This window comes from Melanostigma gelatinosum (genome assembly GCF_949748355.1).
Source record: "Melanostigma gelatinosum genome assembly, chromosome: 14".
NCBI classification, from domain to species: Eukaryota; Metazoa; Chordata; class Actinopteri; order Perciformes; family Zoarcidae; genus Melanostigma; species Melanostigma gelatinosum.
The window spans coordinates 7,096,509-7,113,603 of NC_136647.1; the positions used below are offsets into that span (position 1 = coordinate 7,096,509).

Consider the following 17,095-nt stretch of genomic DNA (forward strand, 5'->3'; position numbering starts at 1 on the left):
CCACTGTCCCAGTTATGCAGCCCGTTAACCATTGACTACCACAGATCAGCAATAGAAACATGGCCGTGCCCTCATTTTTCTTTTGATCCTGAACAGAATATTGCAGACGGGGTTGTTGTATACTTTTCCCTTGAATGCGCTGATTAGTAAAGTCAACAAACAATGGGGAGCACATATTTGTTTCTTTGCACTTGAGTACATTTAAGAGCTCGGGGGTTAGAGAGCAATCCTGCAGATTGTCAGCAAACATGCGCTGAGTTTGAGAAGTGTGCTTGATGTTTCCACCTGCAAAATAGTGAAGAAGAGAGAAGAGGAACACTCTTCTCTCTGCTCAGATACAACTATTGTAAATACCACACGTGTATCTTTGTGATATCAGAAATGATTCAATCATGTTGGGACTGTTTTATTTTTTTATATGACTGTAGCTGTGTTGATTTGGCAAAACAGATTTTTACAATATGATAGGTCAAATCTTAACAAGTTGAGTTACTTATTAGTTCTGTCACGTGTTGCTTTGCAATTTCTGCATGCATGTAAGACCTATGAACTGCCTCTAAAGGTCAGTGATCCCATGTTGCCATTTGAGCACCGTCATGCATGGGACGTTGATATTTGCCCATTTGCCCATTTTCCATTTATTTATTTATTTACTGTGAACAAATATGTGTGCTTCACTTTTTAATACCCTCCTCTTGTAAACACAGTTCTACGCACATTTCATCCAGACAGGTGACATACTGCTCAGGTATACATGCAAACATTAACACACGTAGGTTAATTATACACTAAATGGCATGCTAGAGGGGAAAACTCACCTCTACAGCTTGACTATTCCAATTAAGCATGTTTTGAGGATAAATGTGCAGCATGCCTTCACTTGTTAGCATTTTAGTTAACTTAAGGCTTCAGTGTCCTACACCATGTAAATGGTCCCTTTTTGTCTCAGGATGGCCCCAGAGGTGGTCATGTGTGAGACAATGAAGGACGCTCCATACGACTACAAGGCGGATGTCTGGTCTCTCGGGATCACTCTGATTGAGCTTGCCCAGATTGAACCCCCGCACCATGAGCTCAACCCCATGAGGGTGCTGCTGAAGATCGCCAAGGCGGAGCCTCCCACCCTGGAGCAGCCGCACAAATGGTGAGGATCCATTCAAAAGGAATCTGAATTAGCTGCTGTACGTTGTGATGTAAATGCACCATATAATACAATGCAGGAGACAACGGGAATATTTCAACCAGTAAATTGTAAAACGCTTTCACAATCCACGATTCATTATTCTCATAGATTATGATACATGGACCAGAGCTTTTATATATTTTTTAGATTTCCAGATTTCCCTGCGTCACCTTTTTTTTAAATTCGATTACCACATTTTTGCACATTCTGTGTCCTGTAGTGTAGACACTCTATGCATCACATCGTCCTCCCCCTCTCTGCCTGCAGCCCATTTAGCCATTTCCACAACTATAGCAACAACTCAGGATTTAAGCGAGCGCCAAACTGTCATTTTTCAATGTCATGAGCCTGAATGTTCCATAGCAGCAAATTTAGTGCTCCAAAAATCAGGTGCTGAACGGGATTGGGGAGCCCACTCATCATTCCTGTTGAATGCGTTCTTGTACAAAGCACAGCTGTGCACTAAAATGACCCACAAAACAAAAGGTTTGTTCACACTTTTTGTTATTCCTCCATCCCCCTTGATTAATACCGTTGTCTTGTATTCTCTCCAGGTCACAGGACTTTAAAGATTTCCTGAAGAAAGCTTTGGACAAAAACCCAGAGACTCGTCCGACTGTAGCACAACTCACAGAGGTAGGCCCTGATGCAATGCGCAATTATAACCGAGCAAGTGTGACACAATGCTGCACTTTGATATACGATGGAACATTGTCCTCGCTCTGTCCTTATCTTGCACAGGCACACATATACGGGCCTTTTAATCTTCTATTTTAAGACCTGAATGGAGTGATCTATGCCAGGGAAATGGGCGGTGCCCCCGTGGAGGGCACTGGCGTGTGAGTGGGAGGGGAATAGGAGGCGTGTATGAGAGTGTGGAAGGAATTCAGCAGGCAGAAAAGGAGAAGGATGGCATAATAAGTGAAGTGAAAGCTAAAAAGGGAAGGAAGGAAGGGGAGTAAACTTTCAGGACCATAACAATCGTTACAAACAAGCACCAGTTTCATCTTAAGGACAATGGAGGTTTTTGCGCCAAAGATTTTAGGTTGCTAAGATATTTCTGGGAGGCTGATGACGGAAAACAATAATATCTGAGAATTGATTCTGACAAAAGTTTTTCGAAGTACGGAGCAAGAGAAATGAGAGAAAAAGTGAACAGGGTGCGGATTAAAGCACGAGCACAGTGTCTGTTCAAACTCAGAGCGGCAGTTTCCTGTCTCTGTCCCACAGCTGAGGAAACGCCAGCTATTTACATTCCCACCCTCAGCCAATGCTATGTCTGGATTACCATGAGCTCGCCACCTCTGGCCAATTAGAGGGAGGCAGAGATGAAAATCCTAGACCCGGGGGGGAGGAGAGACGGGCGCGGTTCGGTCTTTGGTGCCGTGCTGGAGGTTTTAGATGTTTATCATGCCTGCTGCGCCTAACGGCTGTTAGATAGTATTTACTGTAGATGGTTATGCAATGATGGCATTCAATTCAGCTTACTGGAAGTTACCATCGGTCTATGTGAGAAGTTTTAGGTCAGACTTTTGTTATTCGTTGGAGTGTATGGATATTAAAAACAGATGTAGTGCAGGAAGTGAACGTGAGGATTACAGTGAATCATATTTAAGGAGTGTAGGTGCTAAACTGTGTGAGGTGTGTGTGCGCAACTGACGACAGAGGAAATAAAAGGACAAAATTCATAAAGTCTTTGTCATCAGGCGTTTCTAAGATGGTATTCGTTTGAAACGGTTTGCCACTCTTGGCTTGTGTCCGTCCTGCATGTGTGCTTGTAAAAAATGTTTCCAAAACAACATGACACAGTATCAGTCACTGTGGCTGGTGGGACACCATCTGGATGACTTGTACTCATTACACTGAATATAGTTTCTCCTCCCACATGGTTTCTCATGGCCAGGGTTGTCTACAGTGTTTTTGGTGTAGCTTCCATTCAATTCAAATTCAAAATCCGGGCAAATAAAAGTCAAGTCAATATTATTTATGCAGACCAAAATGACTGCTTGTCGAACACCAGAACTTGCCCCAAACGTATCTAATTATAACCTTAAAAGCAAGTCTTAACCGCTGAACCACCCTTTATGAAGTGAAGAATGACCAAAATGCCCTCACTTTCCCAAAAAGGTGCTCACTCAAAACTAAAACTCAAATTTATCCTTACAAAAACAGAAGTACAACCACACACACACACACACACACACACAGTGCACTGTCAGTGTTTCACAGGTAATTCTGCCTTTATGCAGCCCCTTCCTCTGGTCCCCTAATGGGCCGTATTGTTCACGTTTAACCTTTTCACGCCTAGCCAAGCATGTAAGACCCAAAATCACAGGCCTCTTTGGGTCCAAAAGCAACGTGAAACCTAAAAGAGAGGACATAGGCTCCACTGATCCACATCTTAAGCCGCAATGGCAGTCAAAAAAAACATAGCTAGATTTAACAGGGCAGAAATATCGCACTGTTTGCCATTTCTTTCCTCTTTGATATGCCTCAAGGAAGCTGTGTTTAGCTTAAGCATGGGAGGTCTGAAATCACTTGTTACAATAAACAGTTGAGGCTGAAATCTCAGACTGGTGTTGGTTTTCTAATGGTGCCTGAGGGGTTTTTATTAAACAGTGTAGGCTTAGATCAGGAGTGGATACTGGACAAAAAAATCTTTCATAATCTGGGGAATAATTTACTCTTCTCGGCTTTGAAGAATCTCCGTCTAAAACTCCAGCCTTAAGAAAGTCCTTAAAGACATTTTACTGTTGAGATCTTTGAGATAGTCCTACAGTAGATGGTCCCTGCACAGGTACTGGGTTATTTATTTATGCCCTTAAATGCATGTACACACACACACACACACACACACACCCACACACCACAGGTTGGTTTGGCTTTAACCGTGTGATGGCTGATCTCTCAGCACGTTGGAGTGTATACTCAGGAAGCGGTTGTTGGAGTCTGATTCAGGTGAACTGTCTTGAATGAACCAGTGTCGCTCTCCTCTGAAACAGTTGCTGAGCTTGTTCATGATAATCAAGCATAACATTACTCTTCTCTTAATAAATAAGGAAGGCCAAGTGGGAATTATTTATACACATATTCATATTTCCACTGGGGTGTAATAATTGGTTTGACCTGACCTGTTGTTAGTCATTAGAGAAGTTAAAAGCTGAAGCATAATGCAGTCTTCGAGGACAAGCACCTGCACACAAACAACTGCTCAATAAATGTGCAAACACACCCTGACTTATGCACACTTCATGGTCCAGCACCACTTGTAGCCTTTTCCCTTTTGCCAGCTGCAAAGCATCTGAATAATTGATGATCAGCTGCACTCAACTCTTAATTTAGCTTTTTATTGTCCTTGCACTCAGCTTATTAGTGCCGCGTTTGCACTCTGGCAAACGCACACATTTTCTCTTTAGCAGCTGTAAAAGTAAAGCTGGCCTGCTTTTAAGGAGCATGATGTTGGATGGAGCAGTGCTACATCAGTGTGCCATTAAAAGGGAGCGCTGTGCAGGAACAGGCAGGTGGCAGATAGAGTTTCCCCTGCAGTGAAAGTCTCCTGGAGCCGCTCGCAGCCCCATGGACAACTTTATGTATCTGACTGTAATTACTGTTTGTTTCCATAGCCTACCTTCATCTGTTCCTTATCTTATTCCTGCTTCGTCATTGACAGTTAACTACTGGCAGCATCCCTCAAGCAATGGTCCAATGGTATTCTGATCCATGGAAAATGTGTTTAGTTGGCCCCCAGCTAAAATTGTTTGATGGTTGTTAGTGTTTATCTTTTCGTCACATCTGGTCTTTTACTTTTCTTCCCTCGTTGTCGTGTTTACAAGCTGATTTATGCTCCGAATTTGATGCATGAAATGAAAGGGGGAACAGCATGTTGTAAGACACTGGTTTAAGCTATTTAAGCACCAGTCACTGTGCATTTTAACTGTTAATTAATTAACCATCTCACCTCTGTCCCGTATCCACAGCACCCTTTCGTGAGATCGGTGACGTCTAACCGTCCGCTGCGGGAGCTGGTGGCCGAGGCCAAGGCTGAAGTCATGGAGGAAATAGAGGACAATAGGGAGGAAGGAGAGGAGGACGACGCCATGGAGCTCACAGTGGTACCAAACCGCAACCTTTTTTTTTTTTTTCTCCCTCTTTTCTGTCTATTCATTTTCTTCTCCATCATTGTTTGTTTCCAAAAGAAATCAGACGAGTTGGAATTTAAAAAAAAAGTCTTTGCAAATAATTACACAAAGTTATGCATTTACGTGCACATGCAACCATACAAACGGCACACATGTTCTGCCTGAACCACACTTCCCCTGCTTTTGAAGTATTTGCTTGTTGACCACTTTGAACAGTATTTTGTGGTAAACCTGGCCTTCCTGCCAAACGACTGAGGGCCATCCATAACTCCAAAGAGGGCATAAGATTAGAAAGTGACAGACAGTAGTACGAGAGTACAGTTTACCTCTTGCCCTCGGCACAAACAACGGAACAGAAACCGGAATACTGGCATTCACACACACCCACGCACGTTTAAAAATAGGTGCTGCCTTCGTCCTCGCTCCTGTATAGAAACGTTGTCACCCAACGACCCCCGCTGGAGTACATTATTTTAGGTTTCACATTGTTCTGTTTCTATTCTGTGTAGAAAAAGAAAAAGACGCAGAGTGATAGAAGACCCTAAAAATACTCTTTCTAACAGGAAGCTGTTAGGAGACAAATGTGTTAAACGCGGATGTTTTTCTCTTCACAAAAGTAGTTTGCCCACTTATTTCTCCCTCCCTAATGTCACCAGTTAGTGTGATGACATCTACATTCATTTAGGTGAGTAACTTGGCACCATGGTAATCGTGCAGTTTGAAGCTAGAAAATGACTCCTCTTTCCAGACCATGAAGATGTCTGATGGTATAGTTTACCTCTGAGTGGAAGGCAGCGGAGAGGTATTTCGAGAAGTGGAATTGCTCTGTTTGATGGCTGTGCACATAATTCTGAAATAACTTGTCTTCAGTGGTGTTCACAATTACAGACCATAAAAGTCCCATATTTCCATTTCTAACGCACATCTGGAACCTTCTGTAATTTGATTGGAAATTGTGAAGATGGCCTCTTTCTGAGAATTTCTATAATTACTGCAGAGACGGCATACTTTCCCTTCTGGTTGCTGATGTTACATGGTATATTAGTCGATCCTTTAGTGAGTGTTGTTAATGTATTCTTTGATCGTGTAAGATTGTTCTTATTTATCTTTGTCTTATAGACTGTGTTTCACTTGTCTGAATGCTGCTTCTAGATTTTGATCTTTTTATTTGATTCTTATTTGCAGTTTTATTCGGGATTGGATTTCCAATTTGATTATCCACTGCTTCATTTTTCCACACATAATTCTTGTTAGCAATGCCATTTAAAAACACTCGTCCCTGGTTTTCAGCCATGATTTACACCGGCTTCTCACCCCTCTAATTATCTGTGTACTTGTTACAGACCAGATAGCCATCTTAGCCGTAGTGTGAGAAGAAGCAGTCCAAACAGGAATGATGACATTCCTACAAAAGCAAAGGTTACTTCACTAAATGTGGGACGCCGAAAAGACTTTATCTGCTTTGTCTGCTACAGCACACACAGCTGCTCTGTAAATCAGCTGCCATTTGTTCCCTTTTGAGAAAAATAAAACAGAAACCAAAAGGAGGAAATTTGTATTTTAAATGTTTTGGTTTTATTATTGGCGTACCGTATCTTTACATTTATTTGGCTAAATATCGTTCCAGTACCTGTCTAAGTAGATGGAGACCTCATTTTAAACCTTGTATAGGACAGTAACATTCGCATTCTGTCACAGGCAGAGTAGTCGGTCACACTGAGCCAGCAGCTTGCTACACAACGCATCAAGTTAACACAACACATTAACTTTCCTGCTCAGGAAATATGCATTTCTGACATTTACCCAAATACCTCTTTTATTCTTTTAATTTACAATATGTTGACATTATTTTTGACTACAAAAAGTGTGATTTCAGTTGGAGCTAAACATTTGGTAGACCACCAACGACTTGGAACATCAAATGTTTTGTCACATGAGCGCATAACAACAATACTTTTCTCCTCGCCAGACCAGTCAGACCAGTTTGGAAGGAGACCAGGCTGTGGACACCCCAAACCCCACCGCAACCTCCCAAACCACTCAAACACCTCGACCTAGGAAGCGGTCCGAGGCCAACACACCAACACAGGAGCAGCCGGGCCCCATCATGGTGGGCCCTGTTCCCCAACCACGGCAGAATCTCCCTCTAAAGGCTCCAGAAGAGTTGGATGACAAACTGGCCGATGATGTCATTCTTGAGTCTGAGAAATCTGAGAGCGAGGCCTCAACCAAGACCTCCAGCTCAGATTCGGGTATCGAGGATGGGAAGAGTACCCCCACATCGGAGGAAAAGGTGCTCTTTGAAGTTTTAGATTTAGAAAATGAAGTTCTATTGACTGTGGTGTATTCAATAATAATGTTAAAATGAATTTGAAGGTTGCTGTGGAGACCCCAGAGACGGAACAGCCACCATCTCTCCAGCTGGAGGCATCTGAAAAACATGTCGACATCATCGTAGACTCAACAGACACGGGGCTGCCCCAGGTCCAGGTGACCGAGGACGAGCGCAAAGCTGTGGCTAACGGAGGCTTACCAACTCCGGGCCCAAGTCCCACCGTCACTCCTGCGCCCTCCTCTGCTCCTACCCCAGTGCCTACACATCGTCCCGAGCCAAATGGTGGCCTAATCAAGGGGACATCGACGCGAGGAAACGCAGAGGCGCGCTCGCCTTATATCGCTGGAGGGATTATAAATAAACAGTCCTCCTATTCAGGCAGCATGGCGTCTGAGAGCATGGACATGTCGATCCACAAGGAGAGCATCTCAATGTCAGCAAGGGTGAGTCAACGTGAAGCAAAAGTCTCCGCTTGAAGCAGCCTGATCTGTCCTGTATTAGTATTCCTTTGGTCTTATTTAAATGTCAAGCTGAATGAACCTGGGATTTAGGCATATCCTTTATTTATTAATTCAAGTGTGTCAGCAGAAAACATGTCTTTGAGGTGACGTAGGCGAGTAAAGGAGCCAGCTCCCTGCCTCCGTAAACCCCTCCTTGGAAAAACTATTTCTCGGCACCCACAGAGGAACTGAAACTGCATTGTGTTGTGTTTAGGGGTGTGTGGGTGTTAACCATCTGAAACAGAGGATAGCCTGTCTTCCATCAGGCTTGGCCTACTCATTGCATTTAGGGAGGCTGTGGAGAGAGATACCAGTTAATTCGTTTTTTTTTTATTGGTTGCGCTTCATGCTGAATATTGATTTATTTGGTGAGTCTGGGCTGAACTATTGATAACATTTTTAGTATATTAAAATAACTCTTTGAAGGGTGAAAACTACAAGTCAAATGTCATTGTCAACAAAAACATTTTTCTTTTACACCTCATGATAATGCCACCAATAAAAAAGGAGAATTTCCGTAATCACAAAATTTGTGCTTCGCCCGACAGACCCAGTGAGATAGGGAAGTTAGGAAGAGAGACACTGTTTAATCATTTATCTCGGTGTCTTTATGTCTGAAGCAAAATATGCAACATTTTCCATTCATCGGGACCATGAGATGCCCTTTGTGTGGGCACAGTCCAGTATTCAGCAGCGTGAATGGCAGTTTCTATGCAGCTCATTGTCACTCTGCTGCTTCTGGAGGCTTATGGACCGACCGCGACTGAAATCCGACTGACTGCGCGTGGAGTCGTGTCTTGTTTGTGGCGTGTAACGTTTTCCCAGAACAGATTATTCAGCAGCAGCCTGCAGTGCAGAGTGAATGGGCAGGAGGTCACACGCATTTGTGTGTGAGTGTGTATGATTTGAGAGCAGTGTCTGTGTGCTCATGAATTCATCCGTGTGTTTACAGGAGAGCTGCGTGTGTTTTTGTGAATGACAAGTGATGGGAAATGACGGCCTTAAACACAAAGCTGAGCTCCAGAATGAGCCGTATGTCCTCTGATTGTAGTGCCAGTGTGTACTTAATAACACACTCAAACAGGCAAACATCGCATCGATTCATTGATGTCGTAAAAGTGTCAGTTATGTAGAAAGGGAATCAACAGTGCAAAAGCAGCATCCAGTAGCTGCCATTCATGGCAACAGCCTCATATGGTGTCTATTTGCTCAGCTGTAGATGGTTCATTATCGGAAGCAACAGTGTGCACAAACGCACTTAATTACTGCGTTTTGGTTCAGTTTCCTCCTCTCTGCTTGTAAAAAGTATTTATAAACCAGGAAATGACGACAACCAGGTTTTGAGCTCCCCAATGTTTGCAGAGTAAACCCGGCCATATCGGTCTCGTAAATATTGTCCGTAGAGGCTGGTTCAGATAAGGGACACATGTACTTTGTGAGACATAACAATTATCTTCTCTTCAACTCTAAGGCGGGTTCACGCGCTGACTCATACTTGAGTCTATACACGGTAATGGCACTCCCCATGACCGTGACATGCAGACAGCAACTTGTAGAACCAGATCAACAAGAACATCAATGCTTTTGTCAGCACACTAACGCACACAGCTGCCCCTCCTTCCGCGAGGTCAAAAGGCTGCATTGGAAGTCACAAAGGCACGCATATTTAAAGGTGTACTTTTAAACATCAAAGGGGGTTTGACCACCAGCATGTCTCAAAACTACCCAACTGACAACCAAACTACTACAATACCCACCCGGCAGAGTTTCAGTGCACCCTCAAGCACATACGTAGTGATGCATGTTACTCAGTGCAAGCAAATATTTGTCTTGTACTCAAGGTCTGATTTAATCAGATGTCATCCTTTTAGTTTGACCCTTTGTGATCCCATCTGTCTGCCTCGCAGAACTTCTCAAGTAAGACTCTGAAGCGAACCAGGAGGTACGTCATCGACGGCGTGGAGGTGAGCGTGACCACCTCCACGATCATCAAGGATGATGAGAAGAAAGATGAGGAGATGAGATTCCTGAGGTATGTCAATCACCCCGATCCCTCTATGCAGCAAATATTCACTTTCTGTTTTCATCCTCTGCGAATGACGTCCGTGAAACTCAGTGGTCTGTTTATTCCTCCGCTCACAGCGAAGTCTGTGCAGTGATGTGTTCCCTGTTGGATGTTGCTTTGTACTACACATACTATTTTAGGAATCCTGAACTCTCGGGCTTTAGCCCCTTAAGATTTGAGTTTACAAATACCCAAAGTGTTGTGGAAAAATACTCATTTAAGTACTGGTCTCTTTATATACAGTCTATGGATGGAAAGAACAATAAAATGTCTCTGAAGTTACTTTTAGATCCGGGGGAAGATGAGCTTAACTGTACTGTGAGTCTAGATGTTCAAATAGAACGATCAATACAGATTTATAATTGTTGCCAACTATTACTGGATTTTTTTTGTGTTTTTTAATGAACAATTTGTAAAGTTAAGTCTGGAACAACTTGCACTGCCTTTTGAAGTCATAAGGTGCATTGCTCGTGCCATCTAGTGGTAGGAATATGACATTGCATGTATGACCACAGGACCTCCAACAGACTATGGTCACATTTTTACAAGGAGACCGACACGGCCCTCCAGGGGCTGAGAGAAAAAATAACTTTTCTGATATTTGTCCTCCAAAAAACTGTATTAGACTAACGGTATTAACGTAAATATTATTGTTTACCACATTTGCTTGTCTGAGAAGTTGTTAAACTTAAAATAAACTTAATAAATTCAAGTTGTAAATATGTTAAAGTAAGAGTCTGTGTGTTTTTGTTTGGTTTTAGACGTCAAGAACTGCGTGAGCTCCGTTTTCTGCAGAAGGAAGAGCAACGTGCTCAGGCTGGGCTAAATGCCAAACTGGAGATACAGAGAGAACAAATGCAGAGACGCTTTGACCAGGAGACGAATGTGAGTCACAGTTTTCACATTGCTACTAGTGTTCTCACTACATGTCCGAAAACTTCCATTAGCTTGGTAGTTTAAGCCCCCAGGCACAGGGTGACCTGCGCGTAACGTCATCAAGCAACAGTCAGTTAACGATTTTCCTTTTTACAACAATGTCAAAGCTAGCTAAAGAAAATCCCGCTATGTGCCTACACAATGATTCAAATGCAAACTTGAGCATAGAACCTATTTGTACAAATATACAGTACATACAGAAAACAAGCTACAACATGTAATACCTCGGAAAATTACGTTTTAATACTTTTTAAGGGCCTTAATTAATTGGTGCTAAATTGATTTATCAACTTCTATACTTTTTAAGACACTGCATACACACTGCATTCTCTTATGTCTCAGTTATATTTAATGTGATCGCTTTTGGTGGTGTAATACAAAACGTGGTAATACTGGGTTTTTTTTTCGCCAATGCTAACATTGCGCTTGTTTGTTCTTGGTGCGGCCCAGGCCAAGAAGAAGCACTATGATGTGGAGCTGGAGAACCTGGAGAAGCACCAGAAGCAGACCATTGAGAAGATGGAGAGTGACCACTGTGTTAAACTCAAGGAAGAGACCAAACGCATCAAATCAGAACAGGAGCGCGACCACCAGAAGTTTCAGGATCAGAAAAAACTAAAGAAAAAGGAGGTACATTGAAGACAAGTTTGTGGGGAAGAGAATGAAAACGGGTCAAATAAAGCTGACAAGCTTCAGCCTGAAAAGACATGAATGTGACATAAATAATGTTTTGTTAATTTTCACATTGCTTTGCTTGCTCCTTTGTGTACCTGTGTTTAAATCATGTCTTCTTTTGATATATTTAGGTAAAAAAATCGGTTGATAAGCTGCCCAGGAATCAGCGTAAAGAATCCTTGAAGCAGAGGATGAATTCCTTCCAGGAAATTAAGATAAGACAAGTAAGTTGTCTGGTCAACAGTTATTTGAGTCAACTGTAGTTTTATGCATACTTCACTGGACTGGTTTTGAAAACTAAGTACTGAGAAATTCATAAAATGTTGCTGAAAACGGAACATATCGCCTACAAAATAAAGTCCAATCAAACATTTCGTCCTGTAGCGCTTTTTCCCGCCGTTCCTTCATTCATTTTCTCCGTCCATGTCTTTCTCTACTCTGTAGGAGGATGAATTCGCGGCAACTCAGAAGAACCACCTGGACACAACGTTGAAGAGAATCATCTCCAGCAACAAGACAGAGATTGCAGAAATGGAGAGGGGATGCCTTAACAAGAAACAGGAGCTAATCAGAGGTACAGTATATGTTAGGCATTGGGTTCCTTCAAATCAAATGCACCATCCCATCAAATGACCCCTTATTTATTGGCTTATTGATCTTGGCTTTCTGTGAAGTTTGCCAATTTCGCAGATTTTTGTTATTTTTTTGTATAATATCAATCAAATGCGCATTTATAAAAATAATTTCAAAATAATATATTAATTATTTGAAATTACATTATTTGATTGTATTTCTTATTTTTTTTGAGCTGTCATCTCCTTGTAAATTATCGTTTAATTTTCTCCTGATCTGACTTTGATCGATAAATAATTTTTATGTGATGAAGACAAAAATACAATCCATTTAATGAACGTCAGAATTGACTTTTCTTCTGTCCCCTCTTCACTTTGATCAGAGCGTGAAAGTACCATGTGGGAAATGGAGGAGAAGAACTTTTACGAGCGACACCAGTTATTGAAGCAGCAGTTGAAAGACCAGTACTTCCTCCAGAGGCATCAGCTTGTCAAAAAACACGAGAAGGTACATTTACAACTCTTCTTGCCACAATATGTTCACACCCACCATTCTACGTCCATCTAACTTTGGACAGCATGTTAAAGCAAAATAAATTCTTGAATCAGGAATTCATTTTATATTTAGCTATTCAGCTTTTAACGTACGTTATTCAGAGCTTCCATCTGTTTAAATTGTGGTTTTTACATGGTCTTAGCAGTGTCAAAGTATATTATTCCATCTGCCCTGCAAACAAATGAAATGAATGTGACAATGTGTCTTTGTTCTATGTCACAACAGGAACAAGAACAGATGCAGTGCTACAATCAGCGAATGATTGAGATTCTGAAAGCTCGGCAGCAGCAGGAGAAGAACCGGCTGCCTAAGATCCAGCGGGGCGAGGCGAAGACCCGCATGGCCATGTTCAAGAAAAGCCTCCGCATCAACTCAACGGGCAGCTCCTCGGAGGACAGAGAGAAGATCAAACAGGTAGGGCTTGCAAGGGTTTTCTCACTCCATGTTTAAGAAATCAGTTCATATATTCACTCCCGTTGTCTCTCTTTAGTTTTCTCTGCAGGAGGAGAAACGACAGAAGGCAGAGAGGCTTCATCAGCAGCAGAAGCACGAGAACCAGATGAGAGAGATGATTGGCGAGTGTGAGGGCAACATCAGAGAGCTGCAGCAGCTACAGGTGACTGAGGGGCAGCACGGCCTCTTCTTTTACACTTTTAGATCTTTTGGTTTGTTTCACAGCGCCATCAAAGTTCCAAGGCTAAACGTCTCCAGTCTCTAGAATGCAATTGTTAACAAGAGCTTGTTTTGTGCTTCAGAATGAAAAATGTCACCTGTTGATTGAGAATGAGACTCAGAGACTCAAGCATCTGGATGAAGAACACAACCAGCTGCTGAAGGACTGGCGGGATCAGCTGAAACCCAGAAAGAAGGTACTAGTTTATGCACGACTCTAACACACAGAATTACACTCATTATGTGAGTATAAATGTACATGCTACATGTAATGAACTGATTTAAGTTCTTATGATGGACCAGATAGCCTTGAATTACTTTGTATACATTTATACAAAGCGGATCATAAAACTAGACCTAGTGACGCAAATAGTTCAACATTTTGAGAAACATGCTCACTTGTTGTCTTGCTGAAACTTGGATGAGAAGAACAATACCACTCGTACCTACACATTAAGTAAAGAACTAGAGCCAGCAGGCGATTAGCTTAGCTTAGCATGAAGAGTGGTTGTGGGGAGAAATATCCAGCCGGACTCTTTTTAAACGTTAACGAACATGCGTTGTGCGTCTCATTGGGCAGTGACTTCATGGAGTCTTGTCCCTATGCTGGTGTAAGAGGATCTTCTCTGGCTCCAGACTTGTACAGTACTTCAAGAACAGATGTGAGAGTGGTGTCGCCTCATCCTCTTGGCAAGAAAGTGAATGAGCATATTTCCCCAAGCTATCAAATCTATTCCTTTTAATTTAACAGACGCTTGAGCACAAAAGAGCTCTTTTTCACAAATTACAACTTGTCTCTTACTGTCCATCTTTTGTATTATATATCTGTTTTACAAAAAAACAACTCATTACCGGATTATCTATGGTCTACATAGTCAACCAACTTCAATACAGACTGCAGAACACTAAGGAACACACTTTAATAGTTCATCCTGTGTTAGAATAGGAATATTCCACCTGTACAGCATTATTTATTTATTTTTCAGGGACAATGCACACCAATCAACAGTTAGCCAGAGAGGCTAATTTCCATCTGCTGTCCCCGGCCAGATGTGTCGCGGCAGCCTCAAATAACAAAATCTCAAATTGAAACGGAATTAAAATTCATAGACAAACGGACAGCAACGTACAGACAAAACCAATACACGGCAAAAGAAAAGTGTACGACATTAAAGCAGAGCAGACATAACAGACACATTTTTAAAAAAGTTCACATGCAAGCTTGGTCTGATAATCTCGTACATATTCTGATTTCCACCCTTCTCCTCTAACCCCCCTTAGGCCCTTGAAGAGGAGCTAAACCTGAAGAAAAGGGAGCAGGAGGCTTTCTTTAGGATTAGTGACAAGTCGTCTTGCCCAAACCCAAGTTCTCCCAACAAACTCTCCAAGTTTGTGCCCTACCAAGACTCTTCCACAACATAAAAAACATCCTCTGTGACTTTGCACAACAGTTCCTCCCACCACACCCTCACTTGTACACCCACAGGCGTTACAATAGCCTGCTGCCTCAGTTTTAATTTGCTTCGCCTGTAATGGCAGCATACCTATCCCTCCATTGGGTTCCTTTAATGTTTTAGTGAATATTTATGTTTTTACTAATGTTCTACGGTTTTTCTTTTCTTTTTTTTTTTCCTTTTTTTAAATTGTTTTAGTATTTGATGGATTTAAAACTCCTCATGTGCTTCACATGGCTCGATTACATGACATCTGCTCCCATACAGTGTTTTGATTTCCTTTTTCTGTTCATGTTGGCTTCTTATTGCCCACCAGTCCAACATGAAGGTAATATGATGCTGTGGCATAGAGCTGAAGATACCAAAAATAATTATCTGTCCTAATGAGTATGTATTCAAGAAATAATATTATTTGGTTGGGAATAATTTCTTTTTGCGCACAGAGGAAGAACGTTTGTTCGTGTGAGAACTGGTGAGCCAGAACATAAGCACTTTTTGTTTAATGATCAGTGCCGCACCCAAAATTTGATAGTCACTGACCGTTTTCTTATTTTACCCCATTTCTGTGTGCCTTGGCTCATTGACCCGTTTGTCCATAAGTTGTATATCGGCTAATGTCTGCTTTTATTTATTTTCACTGACAAAGACGACCATATCCAGATTTATCACTGTAAATGTTCCTTTTGATGTATATTTTTTAACACCCCTGTTATGAAGAATGCTCTTATTATTTTGTATTGTTTGAAATGGGGGATGGGGCTTAATCCAGATCAGAATTTGTGTTTTTAATGATTTCTTAGGTATTTGTTTTTTAACAGATGAGGATAGACTCATTGTTATTCACACCGCGTTACTATTATGACGTTTTCTGTTGTATTTTTACTGTAAATTCAGTCACACTGGATGGGAACCGATGAAGCCAAAGCAAAATACTGTTGTTTGAGGGATGTTTGATCGGGGATTTAAATTCAAAGAAATGTACTAAGTGTATAATTGTTATACCGTGTGCAGTAAATGCACTGCCTGCTAACCAAAGTGCAATATTACATGTATGTCTTTGCTAAACTGAGGTTTATTTTTCTTAAACTTAGTCTTCCTTTGCACTGAGAGGGGCAATAATATGATAATATGAAGAGTTTAACTCCAAAAATAGATTCAACAACTTTTTGAAAGAACCGGCATTGAATCATACTCAATATTTTGAAAGCAATGATTTCTGATTTTATAACTTAACTCTTCATATCATTTTATGGGAGTACAATAATTCAGCCTGCTGTAAGGTGGCTCTAGATGTTAAATCTTAAACTGAAACCTAAACTTTGCAGCTGAGGAGCTTGTTGTCTTGTCAGGTGAGAGAAAGTGTTTTTCTTTTTTAACAGTTTGGCCTGCAGATTTACATTGAACCAGGTCAGTAATCGGGTACAGCTTTATCTTTCTCTCATACGCTATCTCAAACATATTTAAGTTAGTTGTAAAAATGATCTTTTTTGCCATGTTTAATGGCTCCATGTATGCCTTCCTCTCTGCCTCAGTTTACATGATATTGTTTGTATGGAGGGGTTGTGAGTGTGAATGAAACTGTAACAGAAGGAACCGCTGTTGTAAATTACTCAATAAAGGCAGATTTTCTAATGAGTGCATTGTGGTGCAGGCTCTTTCTAAAGGTATCGGCAGTAACACAATCAGCACGGCCATTTTGAAAGTCAAGGACGGGTCATTGGATAGAAGGCGAGAAGAGCACCTGTCTGGATATATGCAGGAAACCTGAAGATCGTCAAAAAACATGCTTATTTCCCACACTGTTTTTCATAAAGGAAGAATGCATACGTCAGACCTTTCCTCTTTACTGACTGAGCCATTATGTCTGTTGATAAATGTTTGATTATGAGCACGATAAATTAATCATTAATCTTTCTGACGTTTAAAAGACCAAGTGTAATATGTCTAAAAAGTAATCTTAAAGTGTCCAAAACAATTCATTGTATTTCCTCTAAGTCATAAAAAGACC

General features: G+C 41.5%; 1 protein-coding gene across 1 annotated transcript in view; it reads left to right on the plus strand.

The window, feature by feature from the left end:
- The window catches only part of stk10 (serine/threonine kinase 10), a 35,181-nt gene extending 18,481 nt beyond the window's left edge, over positions 1–16,700 (plus strand). Inside the window, exons 6-20 of the mRNA XM_079284051.1 lie at positions 950–1,144; positions 1,738–1,819; positions 5,161–5,295; positions 7,292–7,615; positions 7,699–8,100; positions 10,065–10,189; positions 10,984–11,107; positions 11,609–11,788; positions 11,965–12,057; positions 12,278–12,407; positions 12,789–12,913; positions 13,187–13,375; positions 13,452–13,577; positions 13,717–13,830; positions 14,915–16,700. Of these exons, the coding sequence (XP_079140177.1) occupies positions 950–1,144; positions 1,738–1,819; positions 5,161–5,295; positions 7,292–7,615; positions 7,699–8,100; positions 10,065–10,189; positions 10,984–11,107; positions 11,609–11,788; positions 11,965–12,057; positions 12,278–12,407; positions 12,789–12,913; positions 13,187–13,375; positions 13,452–13,577; positions 13,717–13,830; positions 14,915–15,055 (2,485 nt within the window). The 3' untranslated portion in view covers positions 15,056–16,700. The remainder of the gene's footprint in view (positions 1–949; positions 1,145–1,737; positions 1,820–5,160; positions 5,296–7,291; positions 7,616–7,698; positions 8,101–10,064; positions 10,190–10,983; positions 11,108–11,608; positions 11,789–11,964; positions 12,058–12,277; positions 12,408–12,788; positions 12,914–13,186; positions 13,376–13,451; positions 13,578–13,716; positions 13,831–14,914) is intronic.
- The last annotated feature ends 395 nt before the right edge of the window (positions 16,701–17,095 follow it).